Raw genomic sequence first — 22,036 nt, 5'->3', positions numbered from 1 at the left:
GCCCGGGCCGCCTGGGACCCCCAGCCCCCTGCCCGCCGGCAGCAGTGCGCGGTGCTGGGGGGGGTGGGGAGAAGTTCCACCCGTTACATCGCTTGGGGGGACAGAAAACGTGTCTGTGCGGTTAGAGACCCGCTGTCCTGAGCGTTCGTTTAATTCGTTACAACTCCAGAGCCTGCTGTTGGCCCCTGGCAAGCCCCCTCCCCACCTCCCCTTACTCCACTTTCACATCCTGGTGCTGGCGAGAAGCATCAGTGTGTGCCCTGGGAGCCACGGCGCAGGATTTAACCCACGGGCACTTCACCCCGGCGACAGCCCCCTCCGGGGGTCTCCAACCCCGCGCCCACATCAGCCAGGGAGCAGGTGGGTTTGCACCCTGGGACAGAGGCAGAGGTGCGATACTGCGCTGGCACAGCTGGGGGTGCTGACCGCTAAAAAAAATTTACAAATTCATCGCTTCTCAAAAAGACAAGACTCCAACAAAACTTCAGCCACCAAGCACCTCGCCTATGCAATGCAGGCAAAAAGAGCGATCGCTCGGAAACTGAAATTTAAATCTTCCGTGCCTGCCCCCCACTCCCTGCACCTGCCCCCCAGCAGCCTGGCTGCCCAGCAAGCTGGCTCAGCGATTCCCTTTTTATTTTGGGATCTGTCACCGGGGACCAGGGATCTGTGCAGGGATCTGTGTGGGGACCGGCACAGCCTGTTACAACTGCTCACGTCCTTCTCCCAGGGGAGGGACCCACGGGAGTCAGTGGGCAGCATGGGGGGGGGGGGTCCAAACACGGGCAGCGACCTCGGGAAGGAAACTGATGGTTGGCCCCTGCGCAAGGATGACACGCAAATCTGTGAAGCATTCCATGTTTTTGGCACTCCTGGGACTGATCCCAACCTCGGGGAACCTTCTGGCCCCTACTCTGTGTGGGGGCACCCCCAAGGCACACAGGCGTGGAGCTGGGGGTGTGTGTCCAGACCCCCAGGTACGCCCAGGGGGAGCCCCAGGTGCAGGCCTGCGGGCCCCCCCCTCCCCATGGGAGAGGGGGGTTGGGGGCTGGGGAGGAGAGGGGCACCCTGAAATCTTCATGCCACCCACCCAGGGGGCCCAGCCCAGCCCTGCTCGGGGGTCCCTGTGCAGCACAGGCCCCATGGGGGCATCCAGCTGAGGGGATGAGACCCCTGCCCCACACTGGGGCACCGCAGAGGGGGAGAAGGCGGAGAGGAACGAGCTCCAGGGAGGGTGGCGGGCAGGGACCCCCACCCAGCCCACTGCCCACCCTGCCCAGGGACCATCCAGGGGGAGGAAGACCCTGAGCCCCCCAGAGGGTACCACCCCGCCGAGGGGGAGCTGGGCCCAGCCCCCCCGGTGCACTGACCCTGCCCAGCACCTGGCTGGCAGTCCCATGCCGGGGGGCAGGATGCGGCCAGACCCCCCTGTGCAGCTCTGGGGGTCCAGAGTGGCCAGAAGTCCCAGCAGCCCGGGTCGTGCTGCGGTGACACTGGGGGGGTCTCCCCATGGGGCTCCGTGCCCCGCTCAGACCGCGCTCTCCTGGTAGTTGCTGTCCTCCAGGAACCGTGTCAGCCTCCTGCTGGGGCTGGGCACCGCCGGGGCCGCATCCTGCCCTGGGGCCACGGCCCCCCCGGGGTCCTCGTCGCTCTGTTGCTCCCTGGCGATTCCCGGCACGTCACGGGGAGAATGATGATGATGAGGAGGAGGCGGCGGCGGCAGCTGCATCCTCCCCGTGAAGGATTGGCGCAACCACAAATCAAACGCGTTAAACCAGCTGCGCAGGGCGAGCGCCGGGCGGGGGTCACCGAGGCGGGGGGGTCGGCCCTGCGCGCCCCCAGCCGCTCTGGGAAGCCCCGCGGGGGAGTCCAGGCCGCCCTGCTCGGGCCAGCGCAGCCGCCGCGCCCCCCGCCTGGCAAAGCGGCCCCCGGCTGCCACCTCCGGTTCCGCCGGGAGCCCGCCCCAGGCCGCGCCGGCGGAAGGGAACGATCGCGGAGCAGCAGCCGCGCCCCCGCGCGGAGCGGTCCCGCCGGAGCAGCTTCTCCCGCCGGCCGCGGCCCGGGGCGCGGTGCGGAGCCGGGGCTGCCCCTGCCCGCGGCCCAGGATGCTGCGCTGACGACCGGCCCGGCCCGGCCCGGCTTCCCTCTGACCCCGGGTCCACACCCGGGTCCCCCTCCCGCCTCTGGGGACCCCCCCATCCTCGGGAACCCCCATCACTCCCGGGGACACCTCCCAGACCCGGGCCCGCCCCCGAGGACCCCCCTCCACCGCCGGGAGCCTCTCCCTTTCCCGGGCCCACCCCTGCGGCCCCTCCCCACCTCGGGACTCCCTCCCCCCCGGCAGCCCACTCCCCCCCCACCCCCGCGAACACCTCCCACACCCGGAGAGCCCCCACCCCTGCGCCCCGCGGCCGGGCGGTGCTCGGCTCTGCGCCCCGCCCCTCCCGCCCTAGATCCCGCCCCTCCCGCGCCCCGGCCCCGCCTCGTCTCGCAGGGTCCCAGCTTAGGCACTGAAGCCCCGCCTCTCCCCAGCTGCCCTCTTTCGACTGGACAGCGTCGCCCGTCAGTCAGAGTCGCGCCAGTCGTCTATTGGGCGTCGTTGATGGATTTGGCGCGCCGCCCGCCTCCTGCGGGCTCTGGCTGCCGCTGATAGGCGGCGGCGGGAGCCGCCCCCCCCCCGGCTGGGCCGCGGTCGGTGCCTGGCAGCCAGAGGGTCGGCGCCGCCATCGCCATGGGCACCCGCGACGACGAGTACGACTACCTCTTCAAAGGTACTGCCGCCGGCCGCCCCGGCCCCTCGGCGGGCCCGCGGCGGCGCCGGGCCCGGTCCGGCCCGGCCCGCCAGGCTCGTTGCCCCGGGCCGGGGGCGGCTGCCGCGGCCTTTGTGCGCGGTGGGGCCCGGCTGGGCCTGGCACCGGTCTCGCTGCTGGGCTGCGGCGGGGCCTTCCCTGGGCCGCCGCGTCGGGGGAGCGGCGGCGATCCGCCTCGGGGCGAGGGCTGGGCTGGGGGAGAGGCCCGGGGCTTGGGCCGGGGGTCGCAGCTGGCGGCGGGGCTGGCGGTGTGGGTCGCCCCTGGCGCCGAGCGGGAGCAGAAAAAACTTCAGCTTCAAGGGGGAGCGCGGTCGGCTGCGAACTGACCCTCATAACTGAAGCCGGGAGGCTGGACGGTGTTCCTGTGGCCCTGCCTGGGGTTGTTTGAATCATTCTGTCACCGCACCTGTGACAAGTCAGGCTGTCAGGGCTGCTGTGCGAGGGGAGGGGGCCGCCCCGGTGGGCCTGGGGCCGCTCTTGGTGCGCTGGCTGGGGCTGTTTTTATTGCCATTGCTGTCCTGCCTGTGTAAAGGCTGCGGCGGGTCCCTGGCCTGCCCACGCGACGATGCTCGCCTTGACCCTTTTGCTGGTGCGTCCCACAGCCCTGCCTTTGAGGCCCATGGAATATGCGGATGGGTGTGAAACCCTTCGTGTTTCCCAGCCTGGCTCATGTCTGGTCTCCTCCAGGGCTTGGAACCCTCAGGTCCCTTCGAAGAGCTCGCCGCGAGGCGAGGTTCAGGCTGTGCCTGTGGTGCTCAGGGGGTCTGGGGGGTGTGGGTCGGTGCTCGTCCCCAGGAAAATTCCCCGGGAGTTTGATGTCGGGGAACGGTGCACATACAGGAACGCCAACAAGTGCAGCAGCGGTTCCACGCTTCCTTGTTGATGAAAAGAAAGACCAATTACTCTGTTGGAAATATTTTATGGATGTATTTGCCTGTTTGGTGTATTTGTTTTACAGTCTTTGAGGTAGTGGGTAGAAAAAACCCTTGATTTCTTCTCTACCTGTAAAGCAGACTGCCCTCTGAAAGTATGCAAACTGTCTGGCTTGAAGCTAGTTTGCTTCTGAAGTCATTCCACTGTCAGTTTTCCCAAGTGACTTAATAGCCAGGAACTTGAAAGCCCAAAAATTTTCTTTCTTTTTTTCTTTCTGTGAATAGTCAATGAGGTAGGCAAAACTGCGTTCATCTTTCAAAATACTTACGCCACTGTGAAACACATTTTTAATTTTATCTGGAGTGAAACTTAATCTAAAGGTATTTGGTCAGGAGCCCTGCTGTTGTGTTGGTGCTGCAAAGTGACTTGGCATACTTTGTGGCACTTAGTGAAAAACAGGGGCGAGAATTGGCCTTTTTTCTGCATCTTTTGGGTAAGGGTAGTTGTGTGGATGGTGTTTTTTTGAAATAAACCCACCCACAACTCCCTTTCCCTGTCTAGTCATTTTTGCCTTTCCTCTTTCTAGGCTTTTGGGGACTGGGCAAGAAATGGTGAATATTGATGGGACCAAGTGGGATGAGGTCTCTGCTGTAGGACCAACTTCCCCTTCCTTTCCCATCTGCCCCCTTTCAATAATGGAATTAAATATCAAGAGGGATTGACTTAATTAAAAAAATAATATCCAGGGGTTTGACTGACTTCTGGTTTAGCCCCTTCTTAGCTACACAGACTGCTTTTGAACTCTCTTCTATCAGGCATGTGTAGGGGTCGGGGTAGAAACAATGGTGGAGGAGGGTTGCAGTCTGGAAGAGATTATTTTTAATAAATTTGAGGTTTGACCATTTCCCTTGCCACCAGTTTCCAAAGGAAATTTGGTTGAACTCTGATTTTAGCATTTACAATTGCACTTGTTTAGGAGACTTGCATCCTTGCACTGTAATTATTTAGGATGACTCCAGTTGAATGCAGCGTTGCTTTAAAGTCATGGGTTTTACTTTTATATATAGTAGATCTGGAGCTGCTTGTATAGGAACTTCTGTTGTTTAGCATAGATTATATTAATCACCTTTATGAAAAGTTTTAAAGCCCCATTTCTCGTTAGTCTCTTTCATGTGAAACGCTGCCTAGAAAACAGTTGTTTGGGGCTGAAAATGGCCAAGGTGTTTGTAGCAAGAGTTTTGTGCGTAGCTGGCTCGCTGTTCCTGGTGTTCCCTCCTTCACACTGTCCATGCGCTTCTGCTTCAGCCCCGGCCATTTCCATAGGGCTGCAGGAGCGTTATTGGTTTATCTGGTCTAGCACACAGTGGGCGAAAACTAATTTAAGGTTTGGTGGCACTCTGGGGATGCGAGTGTGGTTATAGTCAAAGCTGCTCTGCCAAAATAGTGCCTCTTTATTCCCGTTTGCCATTTCTTTTGTGTGCATCACGACAGTCAGAACTGCTTATTTTATTGATCGCAACAAAATGTTGTTTGTTAACAAAATGACTGAGCCAACCTTTGGGAGAACAAGCTGAATTCTGTGTGCAGAGCTGAGCAGAATAATGAGGCTGTGAGGATCTTGTAGATGCATTTTGGTGATGTAACCCAAGCAAAGCCAGTGGTTCAGGGCTCTGTCCCCAATTAGTTTTGTAGCTGGGGTGGTTAAAAAGCAGGAACATTCATGAGGATTTTTGAATGGGTTGGATCTGGAATTTAATTCCTGTCCTTTTAATAGTCATTCAAGTATTGGAAGCCTTGTACCTATTAAAATACGACCTGCACATTCATTTTTCTCTCAAGATTAGCTATTATCAGTGTTTATTTTAAAAGCTAAATTTGGGGTTGTGCACATGTATGCTGGCTCATGAAAAAGGAAGGAAAAACCACCCGTAGGAAAAAAAAAGAGCTTTCTTTTACCTTTGTGGGAATTTAGACTGCTCTGATTAGAGCTTAAGCCTAACAAAGGCTGTGCTTATTAAAAACAAATGCACAGCATATTAGTCATCAATATCTGGCAACCTTATGTACTTAGTATTTATAATGAACTCTGCTTATGTGGTCTCTGCTAGAGAGCGCCTTAATCTTCTTGATTGTTCAAAAGAATATATTTGCCAGATTAATAAACCAGTGTATTTAAAATTCTGTCGCAAACTTGATCTTTTTTGAAACTTTTTTTATTACCGACAACATATTGCCCTGGATTTTTAATTCTGTCTTTTGCTTGTGTTGTACCAGGGTCTGGAGGTCTGGGTGGTGGGATCGCGCTCCGCTGGGGCGGCCGGGGGGGTGCATGCGTTGTGTGGCCTCGCGGGACATGGGAAGCACGGTGACGATGGTGGCAGATCTGAATGCTTTCCCGTTGATAAATGGGTGACGTGGTGAACGGTGACCCACAGGCTGGCACAGTGTGGTGGAGGAGAGGGAAAATCGGGAAAGACTTGAAGGAGCAGTGCCACGATTCGGGATGTAAACAGGGCACAAAGTGTGGCTGGATTCTATGCTTACAGCCATCGGGTGCTGGTTGTTGGTTCAGGTCACTTCCCAGTTAAAACCAGTGCATCTTTCTATTAACCACTGTGGCCCTGAAGACTGTTTAGGGAGTGTGAGTTTATCAGTTCTGGTGAGATGTTTAGGGAGTATTCAGGCTCTTAGATCTGATTTGAAACTTTCTTTTCTACTCTGTTGAGACTGCTGCATTTGAACATGCAATGCTGTCTGGTAGTCTGTTCCCAAATTTAGGAACTTTCCCAAGATCTAATTGCTTAGTCCAGAATCTTGAAGGTATCTTCTTGGTCAGTTCGAATAGACAACAAAAGTTTGTGGATTCTCTCTGCATGGGGGCCTCCAGTCTTGGCATTTTTCCCGTGAAAGTGAAAACGCTCGTGTAATGCTCAAGATTGAGAAGTACTTGGAGACTGTAAGGTGGAGAGAACATTATTTACTGAGCTGGGATCTGGTTGCCTTCCTTTGTTACCTCTGTGTCCAGTAACTTCTCAAAAATGCTCTCCTAGAAGCTCTGCTGGAATGTGGAGCAGCCTGGTAGAGAGGAGCCTGGTGCTTTGCTGCCAGGTTGCAGCAGAGGCAAGTAACCCCCTAAAAGTAACACAGGAACCCTGGAATTTTCTCCCTGCAGCAGATGGAGTTAATGACTTGAGAGCCATTTGCATGGTTAATGCACAAAGCTGATAATTTTAAAATGCCAGAGAGGAGGTGGCTGGAACCTGGAGAGGTGGCTGTGCTTTCTCGAGCTGCAGATTCACGAGACGGTAACTCCCTTCGGAAGCAGTTGGAAGCTTCAGGGGTTTTCCAAGCTGGACTGGCTTGTGTGGTGGATGTTTTTACCTCCTTCTGGTCATGGTGAGGGTTTTGCTTGTCGGGTACAGCCTGCTCCAAGCCAGCAGATCGCTGTGCAAGATGGGTGACCTTCGTTCTGTTCCTGGAACGCCCCGTGGAATTAGTGATGAAAAACTGTTTGTCTGGAAAATAAAGCTAACAAAATCCTAGAGTTAGAACTCATAATAAAATCTTCTTTATAGATCTGTTCTCATGCCCTAAAAAAATGGTTTAGGCTGTTTGCCAGCGAAGGCAGAGCAGTGTGAGGAGCTGATTTAAGCTATCCCGGGTGGGGAGTTGTGGCGCCTTGCCACAATCCACTGGCTGCTTGTTCCTGCCTCTGTTGTATTTTGACTGTTCAGCTGTGCTAGCACAATTGTCCGTCTATCTGTGCTGTCAGCCGGATGAGATGCTGGGAGGGGGTTGGGGGGGAGAGCCCAGAGCGTTTCAGCAATCTCCCTGTGCAGCTCAGGAGCCGTTGCAGGGCTACAGCAGAAGTTTGGGAATGTGCTAGCAGGGGTGGGGAGGTATGCGAGCTGCCCGAGCGCGCTGCCAGAGCTGTATCCTGAAACAATGACCTGAGCAGAAAAAAAGCTGTAATAACACTAAAAGGCGAGTACAATCCTTGGCCCTGGGAGAATGCTGGCAAGCTCATTCTGGACGTGTGTAATGGGAAGAGCCTTCCGTAATTTGTTGTGGAGGGATCAGGAATGTTTTCTGCCTGTGTCTGCTTTTTGATAGGAAAAGCAGATTGTATGAATGAGGAAGATCAAGAAATCTGTACTTTGAAGTGAAGGAGGAAATATTCCCAAGGTTGAAGAAGCCTCACTGTGACTACCTTTATTCTTTCTGCTCAAGATACTGTTAGCTTGAATACCAAAGTCATATGTGACACAATCTTTGCTGAGAAGGGAGGATGACTTGATTGCTTTCAGCCTTGTTTCCCTTTAGTTATCTCTTGCCCTGGTCAGTGATACAGGGATTGACGAAAACATGCCTAGTTGTGTTAGCTGCATAGTCAAGAACCTCCTATGACAAGTCTTTGTCTTTGGAGTTGTGGATGAGAAGGTGTGGTGGAGAGCCTGGTCTGGCGCGGCCGGGGTGAAGCAGCAGCCGGCGGAGGGGAATGGCAGAGGTGTGTGTCTTGGGATCCGCGGGGAGCTTCAGCCCCGAACTAGGGGGAAACTCCTGCTATCAGATGTGCCTTTTATTTTCACAGCTCCTTCCGGTAAAGCTGGGCTTTGTGTGCTAAAGATCTTTCTGCACTAACGTTTTTCGGTTATCATGGCAACACCTCGTGTGGAGGCAGAGATTTTTAGCTCCTTTTACTTCTCCTGCAGTCTACTAGAAGTTGTTTTGCTGGGTGAAGTTCTTCTTTGCTTTGTGTCTTGTCTGTAGCGTCAAACTATTGATGCTATTTTCCTCTATTTCCCCCTTTCTGTGGTGAACGTGTTTATGAAGTATTGAAATAAAACACCCTGTGTGACCCCAGCAGGGACTGCAAATAATTGTATGCTTACGTGGTTGTTGCTTTTAAAATAAGAACAGAGTAAGCTTATACTGGACACAGGCTTTTGTCAGGCAGACAGCCTGTTGCTGTGTTCTTGACTGTTTTTTCTTAAAATGTGGGTTGCAGCCTTCCCCTGCGAAAGGTCCAGCATGCAAGGGACATCTATTTACCTCTAATTACTGGCTGTAGCAGCAAGGTTTAGCTGTTGACAGTCCCTGTAGCAATTTCTCATTTCCATCTCTGAGGAACTGAGCAGCTGCTAGCAACAAAAAGGCTTGGGGCTGTTTCGGGGCTGGGGAAGCAAGTAAAGTCCGAGGTGGTGTCAGCATAACTTTCTCCAATGTTTATCTGACTGTGCAACTCCTCTGGGTCCTGCCTGCAAGGCAGCGTAGCAGCCAGGTAGCACATGTGTCAATGCTGGATTAATTTTGAAAATAATGTCTTTTGTTTCAGTTGTGTTGATTGGAGACTCTGGAGTTGGGAAGAGTAACCTTCTGTCACGTTTCACAAGAAATGAGTTCAATCTGGAGAGTAAGAGCACCATTGGGGTGGAATTTGCCACCAGGAGCATTCAGGTGGATGGGAAGACGATAAAAGCGCAGATCTGGGATACTGCAGGACAGGAACGATACCGTGCCATTACCTCAGCGTGAGTACTATGTCTTTGCTCAGGCTAACAGCAGAATTTGAGCAGAGATGGTGCAGATAAATTTATGGGTAGAGCATTAACAAAGCATATCTGGGACACAGGACAAAATCATTGCAACAGGCTTCAGTGTAGATCCAAGTCTTAAGATAGCAAATACTTCTGTGTTCCTTGCTTAATATAATGAAAGTAACTTCTAGATTCTAATGATGTTATTATAGAAAAAAAATGACAGTTTAAATAAAAAACTTGGGGAAATTCTGAGTCTTGTGATTTGTGGTTTTCCCTGCCCTGCATATGCTGTCTTCATCACACGGAATGAATGTCATTGGTACTGTTTGGCATCAGGTGTTAGTCTCTGCATGGTAACTTACTGCAACACCTGTGGCTTCTGGTCTTCGTTGCCCCCTCGGTCTCGAGACTGAGGGTATTTTTAGGACAGTCTGCAGCCACAAACTCCCTTGAAATCTCAATGACTTTGAATTAGTCACAGCCCTGAAAATTAGGTCCAGGAGTGCATGCTGAATAACCAGGGAGTAGGAAGGCAACTCTGATAATGCTGAGGCTGCAGCATTAGGTACACCTGTATTTAGAACAGTGGTGCATGGCACCTTGTTAATCCAGACTGTTTTAAGATGTAACCTCTGGGTGTATCTGTTTCTGTGCAGGTAGTAGGCAAAAGTACTTCTTAGAGGAAAAAAAAAAAAAAAAAGGAAGCCTTGTTGTAGGCCTAGTTATCCAGGGCATATTCTGATAGGCAAGTTGAAATATTTTAATGTTACAGATTTATATCTGTTTTGAAAGGTACCAGCTTGTTTCTGAATCATGCACAGATTGAGCCATTTGTATTAAACTCAAGGTAAGGGGAACTTTTTCCTTGAGGTGAAATAGAGTATTGCAGAATAGATGGGAGAAAAAAAGAGGAGCGTGGAGCCCAAAGGGATTATCTATAGGGAAGAAATGTAAAAGCAAAGTAGTGTAGAAGCGGAGGTAAGTGCCAATTTCAAATTGCTTGTTTCTTATAATTTTTAGTGTGTTTTCCAGAAACTTTTTTTTTCTTGATGACCCTTAAATTGTTCTTACTGCTGTAAACACGCAGCAGAAAAACTGCTGGCTGAGCCTGGTTTAGCAACAGACTTGGCCGATGAGAATCGGGGATCTGCAGCCCTGTGATCCTGCCTCTCCTTCGTGCTGGCACCGGCTCTTGCTTGACGCGTTGCTGGGCCAGTTCAGCTTGCTAAGCCAGCAGAACACTAACCAGCAGTAAAAAGTGAATGTTTTCTGCTGACTTGGTGCCCCAGATTGGTTCAACAACATGTCAGACAGGTGCTGGTGGAGCAGAGGGGAAACGGTGGGATTGTGTGGGAGAGATGGACGTTCCGGGGCTGCTGATGGGCAACGGCTTATGCTGGCCTCAGCCCTTGGCTTGAGTGGAAATGAGCCTGAACCTGCCCCGAGGGAGCACACTCCGTTCTCATATTATGTGCTTGTGGATGTCAATATAGCCCAGAGTTCCCCCTCTTTAATTTTTAAGAGGGACAGGAGGTATTTGAAAGATCAGCAATGAATACCGACATTTTACTAAAAACTGGTTCCCTAGTAGAAAGGTAAGTTGTAACTTCACAGAAACCTTCTGAAGTGCATTGTGAGTTTTCTTGCACGCCGTTTTAGCAGACGAAGAATGTCATGGCTTCCGCAGTCTCTTCAGCATTTTCTTACATACATTGGAATTTTTTAGGAGTGCCATTAAAAAAACCCAGCATTTGGAACTGGGGTTTAGGCTTAAACTCCCACCCCCCCGCCCCAACAACAACAGTATTTGCATCAGCACAACTTTTCCCGACCTGGGGGAATGTTTTTAACTTTTTAGTAGTAACCATTAGAAACAAGTTGGATTCCAGGTTTGTTGGTGTAACTTGGAGAGCTCTCTGTAAAGGAATGTGCCTTGTGATTTCAGATATTACCGCGGTGCTGTTGGGGCTCTTCTTGTCTATGACATTGCCAAACATCTCACCTATGAGAATGTGGAGCGCTGGCTAAAGGAGCTTAGAGATCACGCAGACAACAATATTGTCATCATGCTGGTGGGTAACAAGAGTGACCTGCGCCATCTGAGAGCTGTGCCCACGGATGAGGCTCGGGCTTTTGCAGGTTTGTAGACAGTGTGTTCTGGCTTGGTGCTTTCTGAACTTGATGATGTTGGTGCAAGCTGTAGTCACGCTGTTGTTGTCCAGGACTGAGCCTTCCCCTCACGTTTTATTTTTGATCCTAAAAAAAGCATTTAAGTTTTTTTAAAAACTAAAATATCTTGGCTTACTAGATAGCATGTGTGGGTTTTGGTTTTGTTTTTTCTTTTTTTTTTTTTTTTAATCTAGTGGTGGTACATGTTTTTGAAACGCTGTTCTTGAGTTGGCTGATAGCTGAAGATTAAACATTTCCTCTAGCCAGGCTAGAAACAGTAAGCAACGTTTAGAAGAGAAAATTAGAGGCCTAGTTCTACTGAGCATGTATCAATGTGGACGCTGCAGATGAATACTGAACCTTCTCTTACATGGTGTAGTTTCTGCTCCAGAGCACTGATGTATATAGTAGTGTCTTCTAGTTTCATTTAAATGTTTCATTTAATGTTTCATTAACTTCTCATTTCATTTAAGTTTCATAAAATCATCAGTCTCGGAGATTATCAGTTGCGGGGAGAAATCAAGTGGGCTATGTGAGCTGCTGCCACTGCATGAGTTGTCCCTCTTCCTTATCTTGCAGAGCACTGGTCAGATACTCTTGCCCTTACAGGCCTAGGGACACTCAGCTTGCTTTTGTGTGGCCGTCAAGCTTGGAGGTGGAATTTAAATGTATAGCCTTTAAAATCCTTCTGGGAATATTACTAGGGCTTGCTTAAACTTGTTTTCTGAAGTTTGCTAGTAAGCAAGTACCCTGTGGTTAGTAAAACCACTTTAAACTTTCAGGTGAATGAGAAGTGAAGTCTATGTAAGAGGAGCAAAACAAGTTAGTAGGCACCCTGTAGAGTGTATTACTTTGGTCACTTTGTTCAGCATCTTTTTTTTTTTTCTGCCCTTGACTTCCTACTAAGGCTGTTTTACATAGCTAGTGATGGTACAGGTGTTGCTGTTTAAGCTCTGTGACTGAAATTTGCCTGTATCTGGGCAGGTGGTATGATACTATTCTAGGCGTGATGTTTGGGTGTTCCTCACAGTCCTCTTTTTTTTTTTTTTTTTTGTAATAAAAAACCCTCTTGCACTGTAAGAGGAAAGAAGAAAACAGACTGTATTACTAGGAGCTTTATTGTAATTTGGAGGTAGGGTCTGGTTAGGAAAGTGTAGGTCTGTGTATGTTTTGGGGGTTGCAGAGGAGAATTGTGACTCCTGTTGCGGCCAACATGCCTTTGCCTGTGCTCTTGCTCAAGGTACTTCTAGGTGTGATCTGGAGCCAAATGAGACTAATATTGTGTTGCTTGACTGAGCAAGGGCTGTGGAGAGGAAAATGTTCTCACACTATGGAAAGGCAGCGGTCAGTGGTGACGCTGCCAAAGCGCTAGAGGCTAAATAAATGGTGCACCAAGTTGTTCCTAGTGTAACAGGAAAAAAAATAATTAAAAGAGATCGTTCCCTGGCTGATTTGGCCTAAAAATAAGGTGAAACCCTCAAAAGTAAAAAAAATAATAATAAAGTGCTATTAAAGCTTTTAACTGAACCACTTGTTATTTATTCCAGAAAAAAATAACTTATCTTTTATTGAAACTTCTGCCCTGGATTCAACAAACGTAGAAGAAGCCTTCAAGAACATCCTTACAGGTATGGTTTGTTATGGATTCAGAGGACCTCCTGGGGTAGTGCATCATCATTGTGGGCACGTTTTGCAGTTATCTAGAACGTGTTGGAAATGATGTTTAGTTTGCCAGCCTTCTAACCTTACCTGTGTGTTCTGCCTCCCATCCACTTTTCTGCCCAAGAATCTGGAGGTTTCTAGTCTCTTGATGGTCCATAAAAATCAAACTATTGCAATAGCACTGTTGTAAAGGTGCTGGTTGTTCTGTGCCTGTGTAAAATCTAGGCGGTGAAGCCACAGCCATGCTAGGAAGGAAGTTAAATGCTCCAGGTTGTTCTCTTGCACCAAAGCAGACTGGTACGTAGTATTTTTGTTCTCAGCTGATGGTACAGGTTGTAGTTGACTGTGCAGCAACAGCATAGCTGCATGTAGGTTGCCTTCTGGGAATGTTCCTGAAGAGTCCCAGGAATTGTCTAAGAACATGATAGTGGTCACGGGCCAAAGTGAGGCCAAGTCTTATGATTTCCACTGCCCAAGAATGTTCCTCGGCGTGTGTAACTGCTGTAGGTGTGGCTACTCAGTGCACAGTGTCTGGTTGCAGCTTCAGACTTGCTGTATGTGTGGGACTGCTACGTGGCTTGTGCAGTAGGTCCACTGCACATAGTATCTGAGAGATTCCAGGTAGTAGTACTCTACTACTTGCTTTCTTCCTCTTTCAGACTGGGGCTTAGAATTTCCGTTCCTTAAGGTCGAGCAGTTGCCTGCATATATTTTCTTGGCCCTGGAGTAAGGGAGCACCCTACTGCACATGAGGCCTAGGATTCACCAGTAAAGCTTTATTGGTGTAGGTACACCAGCAGTAGAAGTGGGAAGCACACAGAGCAAGAGAGATGCTCTAAAATAAGTACTGCTCATCTCTGTGTTGTTACTTCAGTTGGGGTAGGTAATTGTTACCGAACTTGGAGTCTGGCCTAATCTTACTCTAATTTTAGTTAGACTTTAGTTTGTGTGAGTGTGTCAGCACCGTATGCTTTAGCATTTTGTGTTCCAGAGGATGTATTATTCTTGCACCAGGCTGAGGTGACTCCGCATTTGGGTAGCTCTGTGCCTGAGTTAATCTTCGGAAGCAGGGCCCTGGGAAGCATGGGGCTCTTAGACCCATGGGTGTTGCAAGGAAACCAGCATGGGCCTGCAGGACTGCTGAACTGGAGCTAACAAACCCTGATAAACCTGAGCATCTCTGCTTTCAGAGACCCTGCCTTCCACTCCATGTTCTGTGATAGTCATATCTCAAAATACTCCTTGAGGCCACAGGGAAGCTGATGTTTCAGAGCAGTTTTCCACTCCAAAAATGAAGTAACTGACAAAGAACCCTTAAAAATCATATCTAAATACAAAGAGGGCTATCAAACATTGGGTATTGGATTACTGCATGAGATCTGAATTTTGCCCTAAAGAGGGGAAAATGCCATATAATTTGTCAGGATGTTTGTTCTGTCTCTCAAAAAGCACTTTAAGATCTGTACCGTGAGCATGAAGAGTTGGAAAGATCCAATTCCTGACTGTTGCTTACTGTAGCTGAATTCTATACTGATAAACTGTCTCCTGTACGCTGTTTTGTAAAGTTACGCCTGATTTGCATGTTCCACAACATCTCAAGATGAGCATTTTCTGAGCTTTATTGTGGCCAGATACTGATTTCGGTTAAATGAGAATGAGCCTTTGTTCTGGTTCTACTTGATGATCAGGAAGTGTCTGGTGTGTGTTAATTATTGGATGTTGACCAAAGAATTGGCTTTGTATTACTGTGTCTTGATGTATGAAATAAGGGTTTATTAGTAGGAAAAAAGCTGAATTTTAGTAGGGTGAATTCTGTAAGGCAGGCTCTTATAGGTTTCTTTTGCAGAGGTGTGCAGGGAAGCAATAAGAAGTGTTGGGATCACTAAATCTGGTGCTGGCCAACTCTGTAGTCAGAGGAAGATGACCAAGGAACGGCAGGTAGGAGAAAGAGGATAGTCGGGCTGCTCCTCTAAGTAAAGAGCCTGGCAGCCTAGAAATGGGTTGTATTTTCTGCCCAGCAAGGTTTGTGGTGGTAGAGCTACTGGTGAAGCAAGTGGAGAACGTTGCTGTCGAGATAAAGCTGCAGAGAAGAGCACCTGGTGCCTGAGCTGGGACTGTCTTCTTGCCTTCTAGCAGATTCACTGTTTGTCTGTGACACTTGGCTGGATCTGAGACAACTTGCCTGGCGCTTTGAGATAGTATCCACAGCTTTAGTGCTCTGAGCGCTAGTTCAGCAGTCACTATCCATCCTGTCTTCCCTTGCCATGTTGTCCTGAGACTGACCCTGGGTAGGGAACATGGCCTAAGGTTGCTCTAGGAGGGCGCCCCGATGCCGTCTGCTCTAGCAGATAACACTTGGTAGGCCAGAACTCGAGCTGAGGTCAGGGCTGGGCAAACAACTCAAAATGCTATCTCTTAGGAGCATCCTGGGCTCCCAAGAATGTTGAGATTCTCCAGTTCAGGTACAGTGGGGACATGGCTAGTAAGACTGAGTAGTCCTGAAAAGCTTATTCCTAAAGTGATTACCTGGGGGAGAATCATCCTTCTAAGGGAGGAGAAGAAACCTGGGAAAACATGCTGTGTAGAGCAGTGAGTTGGGAGCCATCACGGGGGACCTGGAGGAGGGAAGAGGGTGGGAGCAGCAGGACAGGAGTTTCCTTGCTGGCCACCAGTTTGAGGGATCACTAAAGACGGGCAGGGGGGCACGAGGGACCGAACCAAAGAGATGCTGCCCCAAAGAAAAGAGGCCTTGGCAGTGACTCTGAACAGCTAGTATTAAAATACACCACTGAGCACAGAAGAAGATGTGACAATCTCTGTGCCGCTCTACCCTTTTAGCAAAAAGAGCTGAAGGTAGCCAGGGGCAATGAGATCAGTCTTGGGTAAAAGGTTTCTATTTTAAACAATGTAAATACGTGCAGCTTCTTTTTGAAAACAGATAAATACGTAAACAAAACTCACATAGCCTCCCATGATTTTTAATCCTTACTAAAGACTTTGGGTGTTGCTGTTTTGAGGCTGTGGCTCTGTGAATGCGACCATAATATTTACCACAGGCTTCCAGGGAGGTACTTGCCCTTTTCCTGCCTCACAATGGAGGGAAGTTGGAACGAGGGCTTATAGTCGGTGAAATAAGTAGTTTAAAAACCTTTCAACTTAAATTATTTCTCCTAACTATGCAGTTGAAATGGTTTGTTTCTGAAAGCTTTTAACCTGGCAGTCTCTCTTCAGCGGTTACAGCTTTGTGGATCTGTGTGCTTTTGGGCATAAATTAATTGGAGTCAAATACATTAATTCCCTCAGGAAAAGCATTTTCGGATCAATATAGGGCTTTATGGAACTGTGTGGCTTTTTACTGTCATAGGTGGGAAAACTGATTTGTTGCAGAGAGGAGTAGGCACTTCTGCCATTTGATAGCAGCAGCTTGCCAGAAGATAGTGTGAAACAGGTAACAGTCGCTGCCGCTGTGTGGTGACGTTTTGCAAGCATCCTGTTGAGTGGTGTTTCAAGATGATGTTGCCCATTTTCTTTAAAAAAATCAAAAATAAGATGATTCCCTGTTTTCCTGCTCCCCTTTCATTTAAAAAGCCTTTTAATAATATCCATGCTCATGGAGTCGTTGAAAAAGAATGGGTTAGGAAGCACTCACTGTTTTGGAATTTTTGTAAGGAATTTTGTCTTTTCCAGACAGAGCTGGCGTGTCCATTACAGAGCTGGCAAGCCAGCCAGATGTTACATGCCATAGCTGGTCAGACTAGATTCCCTTTCACAGCTCTCAAGTTAAACTCTTCTCCTTCTTGGGTTCTAGCATCTTCTTTGACAGCTTGCTCCGATGTGTGTGCGTGCTGTGTTGGAGGCAATGTCTTTCTGGGCTCTAACGAGTTTGTTCTCGTTTCAGAAATCTACCGCATTGTTTCGCAGAAGCAGATTGCAGATAGGTCTGCACACGATGAGTCTCCTGGCAACAATGTAGTCGACATCAGCGTCCCACCAACCACCGATGGACAGAAATCCAACAAACTCCAGTGCTGTCAGAACCTGTGACCTCCTGTAGATGACTCTTGTGCCCTTCACTTCGTCTGTGCTTCGTTTAGAAACTTGTGTGCACTTCTTATCTCCTGTGATTCAGTGACTCCCTCTTCCCTCCTCTACCCCGTTCCCAAGTCCTCCCTTTCATCTTAGAGCTTTAATTGTAGGGCTAACATTCCCCTGCCTCTGAAACCCCCTTCAATGTGGTGACTTTTGGGCTTGAAATGTAGGCACTGATCTGATAGACATGTTTGTGTTGGAACATCTGCTGCTGGATATTATCCCATGAAACACTCTCCTCAAGTGGTTTTGGGTTTGTTTTTTTTTTCTGGGAGAGAAACCATGGTGACTTGACTATAACAGTTGAAGAAATAACTACATTTAGGTGACAAGGTTTTTCCCCTCCCATAGTCAGATATATTTTTCTGGTGTTTCTGTCAACATGGGGGAGAAATTAAAGAAAATAGCTATCCTACCAAATGCTCTGTTTTCTGTCCTGATAAAGTCTCACAGTGAGGTTTTTAGTGGCTGCACACACATAAGCAAGCTGTTGAAAATAACATTACTTATTATGTAATTACCCCTAATACAGTTAGTCTGGCTGTGTAGTTTACTGTTTCCTGCTTGGGAAATCTTTCTCTATTCTTGTTTTATTTGGGAACAATGAAGTATGTCTGCATTGCTTTCTCTGCCACCATGAATGCCTGTGCTGCTTGTGCAGGCTTTTTTAAGTGGCTTAATATTTATTCATGGCTTATGTTAATCAGTTAACATTATTGTACAGTAAGTGCCAGCATATTGATTTCAGAAACCTTTTGCAACCTGTACAAGTAGGCTTATTTTGTACTGTAGATCAGTGTCTGAAAGCAGGGTCTTCTATAGATCCAGGGTTTTTTTGCATGCTGCTTTTTCTCTAGATCCCTCCTACCCGTGTTTGAGTGAGTGAAGCAATATTTTCATGTCACGTATATACCTGCACTTGTAAGGGTTTTGGTTGTGTAGACAAACACAATACTTTATACATTTTGTAAAACTTCTGCAGAACCATAGCATCTTGAACTTCCTCTTCATCATCTTTTCACTATTGACCTTGTGCATAATCTTCTTGACCTCTACTAAAATGCATAATATTAAGATTTCACATAACTACTAACCTATTGTTTTCCTCTTTCTCTGTCTTACTGAATTGCAGACTGTAATTCTCAAATGATTGTACTTCACCTGATGTAACAGATTTGTCATCAGCAGGGCTAACTACTATAATACTTTGTTTTGTTGAATGGGAAGAATGTTATCACAACTTCGTGTAGTCAGTCTCTTGCTAGCTTGTGAAAATCTTCTATGATGGCTTTTCATCATTCACTAGCTCTTACGCACTTGCATCCCCTCTGGTATATGCTGAATGTTATGATGAGGCAAATACTGGGTGAAACTGTCTAAAGGAAGAGTTGGAGATCATCTGCTGCTCTCTGAAGGGCTAGTGAAGCAATTTGCAGTGAGTTTTTGCTCTGTATTCTGAGACTGTACCTCACTTGATGAATCCTACCTGCATATTAGTGAGTTGATTTTTCTTTTCTGATACAAAGCAAATATGAAACTGTGAATTGTGCTTGAAGGGGAACTCTGACATTCCAGTCTCAACTGTTCTGTCTGGTTATGTAATAAAATTAAGGGCGGTTAACTCTGATGGCTTTTCCTTTGTAAGATTTCCAGACCTATGCCTATAATTTTGTACTGCATGCACCTAGAGGGCTGTAGTTCACAGCAAGGGGTGCACGTGGTGCTGAGCACTTCCACTTCTCAACTTTGTTTAGATGATACTTTCAAGGTGAAGGGGTGCATGCTTGCAGCCTAATGCCATTGAATGAGGATACAGATCCCTCTAGTCATCAGTGCTCTGTCCTAAGGGTGTCCCGGTTTGGGAAGCGCTTTCACCACTTGGTCTTTACTTTAATAGCATCCTGTTGAGAGAAGGTATAGCCAGAGGGAACTAGAGATGTCTACTTTTTGCTGGTCCTAGACCAGAATGTGATGAGCAGTCAGTATTTAGAGGGCTGGCAGATGAGCATGAGCACGCCATCAGAGAGAATGGAGAATTCGGAGATGGTGAAAATACTTCATTCAAGAACAGGTGGACACTAGTGGAGCTGGGCTCCTTGATTTTCAAACAAAACTTTCTATGAAGAAATTAGTTGAATAACATGAGGAAGAACCATGCTGTTAGAAGACTTACTAGTTCAGGCTGATGTGTTAATGTGTTTACTCGGCAAATTCTATTCTTAACACAAAGTTTATAGAATCTATGTGGCCTGGTATAAGAAGCTGAGAAGCAGTTTTGTCAATTCCTTGTCTCTTAAAAGAGATTTTTCTTTAGTCTTTGACTTTGTGGAAGGCTCTAAACTTTGCCTCAGAGTCCCAACAAAAGTTTCATCTCTAGGGCTTAAGTGCTGTTAAATTGTATGGGTACTGAAGAGCCCTTGTACAACTTCATTGCGCATTGGCTAAAGCCTCCTCAGAGCAGGTGGATCTTGGACCCCATACTGTGCATGCCAAGGGGTCTGGGTTGTTTTTGAGATCCGTTGTGTGACGTGGAAAGGCTGGCTGCCTTTTGCAGCAGGACTCTTTGGTATACCCGAGATGTGGGAAGCACGTGTGCACACACAGAGCTTGTGTGAGCACCATGAATGAAGCGGTGGTTTTACCTGCTGTGGGCACACAGTTTTTTAAGCTAGGTGTTAACCCTTTCCCAGATTGCTGTGCTGCTCTCCAGGCAGTTAAGAGAGACGGCCCTCCTGAGGCTTTGAGGCTCTTGTGCCTAGACTAAGCACAGGGCCACTAGTGCTGGTAGGAAAAGAACAGTGGACCAGTTCTGCCTGGTAAAACCGTCTGCCTGTGCATAGACAGAGGAAAATGCTTTTGATCTCAAGTACCCTGCTGTCCTGCTGAAAGCACTGTGCGCTCCTTCAGAAACTATAGCTACAACCCAGCCCACTGCTGGTGATGGCTACTGAAATTGCAGAGGGGAAGACCTGGATGGAGGAATCCAGAGGAAGCTTGAACTGTTGGAGAGTTGTCTGACATTCAAAGCAGCTCTCCAATAGGCCAGACTCCTTAACCATGCTTTCCTGATGTGAAAATAACAGTTAAATGTGATCTCAGCTGGACTGCTTCATACTGCAACTTCCCTGGCTTTGTGTGTCTCTTGGTGTTACAGCCAGGAAAATAGAAAAGGTTCCAGCTCTCTTCCGTCTGCCGTAAGAGGTTTAAGGGCAGAATTTGGCTTATGTAAAACTCCTGATGACAGGGGAGCTGCCTGTAAAAGAAGGAATATGTGCTATACTTGCTTTACTTGGATGTTGAGGATGACTTTCATTGAAAAATAACACTAAAAACCACTGGGTGCTTACCACCCAGTGTCAGTAATATAAACCTCCATTGAAGGCTCCTGCTGATGCTTAGAATGGGTCCTCCAATGTAGAATGAGACAGGAGTCTTTTCTGCTAACTACCCTATTAATTATGGGGATAGTAAAGGGCAAAATTCACGCATAAAAGTGATTTGGTAGTGAGCGTGCAAACAGGTAACTGGTAGAATAAATTCACTGGGTGGACTGCCTCAATCTAACTTCTTGGTGTTGAGTCAGATGCTTACAGACTTGGTGAGTTAAAGTCTGGGATCTCCACGGAGAGTTTGTAGCCTGCACAGGACAAGAAAGTTTGCTTTATCAGAAAGTTTTAAAGCTCCATACTTGTATAAATGTAAAAATCCAGTTGAGGAGTGACTGCTTGCTACTTTGTTAAAAAGATTTTTGTGTGTGCTACAGAGACCATGCGAATCTGGTGGAAGTAGAAGGCACCATGGTCCCTTCTTCCCCCTGGGGCTGCTTCTCAGCACTTTCAGCAGGTTAGAAGCAGTAGAAAAGCTGCTGCATCCTAGAGATCCTCCCGTTTGGGTGCTGATTCTGTTAGATCACTTGTAATGACGCCACAGTGTGTGGGAAGGATGGTGAGGGGGTTATCCCTGTGTGAACAGGAGGGAGCACTTTCAGCTGGACGTGCCAGGATGGCCAAGGATTGGGCTGTGCCTTTTGGGTAGGGCACTGACCAAAAGCGGCTTGGAAAAATGTACAGTAGGTATTTTCGCTTCCCAATGCTTTGATTCCTGCGTGCTGTACTGTTCCAGAAGTTGGGGATGGGATCTGTTTGTGGGCTGATTATGGTTGAGTTTTGCCTCTGCTTGGTGATTGTTTCCCTTCCAAACGTGAAAGAAGAACTTGCTTGGAGATTCTGGACTCTGTAGAAGAAAAAGGATCCTAATGAAGTCAGTCACTTAGGGAGGCCTTTTTCCTTCATTAAAAAAGACCTAGGAAAGACAGTATTAAAGGTAGGGGCCTGAATTTTAAATAAGAAAACAAAAAGTGAAGACTTGACTGTCCTTCAAGCAAAATACAGCGAGTCAGGGCTGAGGTTGGATTCTCTTGATTTGGAGGCTCTTAATAGAGTCTTAATAGGTGATACAGTTTAAATGGTGAATAATGGAATGTTTCCGTGAAATTGCTCTCTCCACGGCTGCACTGTTTCAATAAATCACGGTTAATTCTTATTTTACACTGGTCAGATAATGCACAGTAGTGTTGTCTATCAGGCTTTGTTAGGCTACAAATAGCACCGGCCCTTTATGCAACCCAGAGGAGAGGTTCCTTTAATTTACTTTTATTCCTGGTTCCTGTGTTAAGTGCAATTCACTTTGTAAATATGCCCATCACTCGTTTTTTGTGCATGGTTATGATGTATTGTGGATATAAAGATTGCCAAATCATACCGCGTGTGTCAAGTTCTGTTCCAAACGCAATTGTACAATAAAGCGGAAAAAACCGGTGTTGGCCCAAAGGCCGAGCGCTGGGGCCGGGGCCAAGGGCCTTGCGGGGGGCGGCTGCCCGAGGCCGGGGTCTCC

The 22,036-nt window shown here is 48.2% G+C and overlaps 1 protein-coding gene across 1 annotated transcript; it reads left to right on the top strand.

Annotated features, from left to right (window-relative positions):
• The first annotated feature begins 2,638 nt into the window (after positions 1 to 2,638).
• Positions 2,639 to 21,903, top strand: LOC119146412 (ras-related protein Rab-11B). The gene is made up of 5 exons (XM_037383998.1): positions 2,639 to 2,771; positions 9,019 to 9,214; positions 11,169 to 11,362; positions 12,940 to 13,020; positions 16,953 to 21,903. Exons 1-5 carry the CDS (start codon positions 2,732 to 2,734, stop codon positions 17,096 to 17,098), a joined length of 657 nt encoding a protein of 218 aa, XP_037239895.1. The 5' UTR covers positions 2,639 to 2,731; the 3' UTR covers positions 17,099 to 21,903.
• Positions 21,904 to 22,036: the final 133 nt, after the last annotated feature.

Source organism: Falco rusticolus, chromosome 4, assembly GCF_015220075.1.
Source record: "Falco rusticolus isolate bFalRus1 chromosome 4, bFalRus1.pri, whole genome shotgun sequence".
Classification (NCBI taxonomy): Eukaryota; Metazoa; Chordata; class Aves; order Falconiformes; family Falconidae; genus Falco; species Falco rusticolus.
Note: the sequence above shows the minus strand (reverse complement) of the source record. Positions and strands in the feature narration are given on the sequence as shown.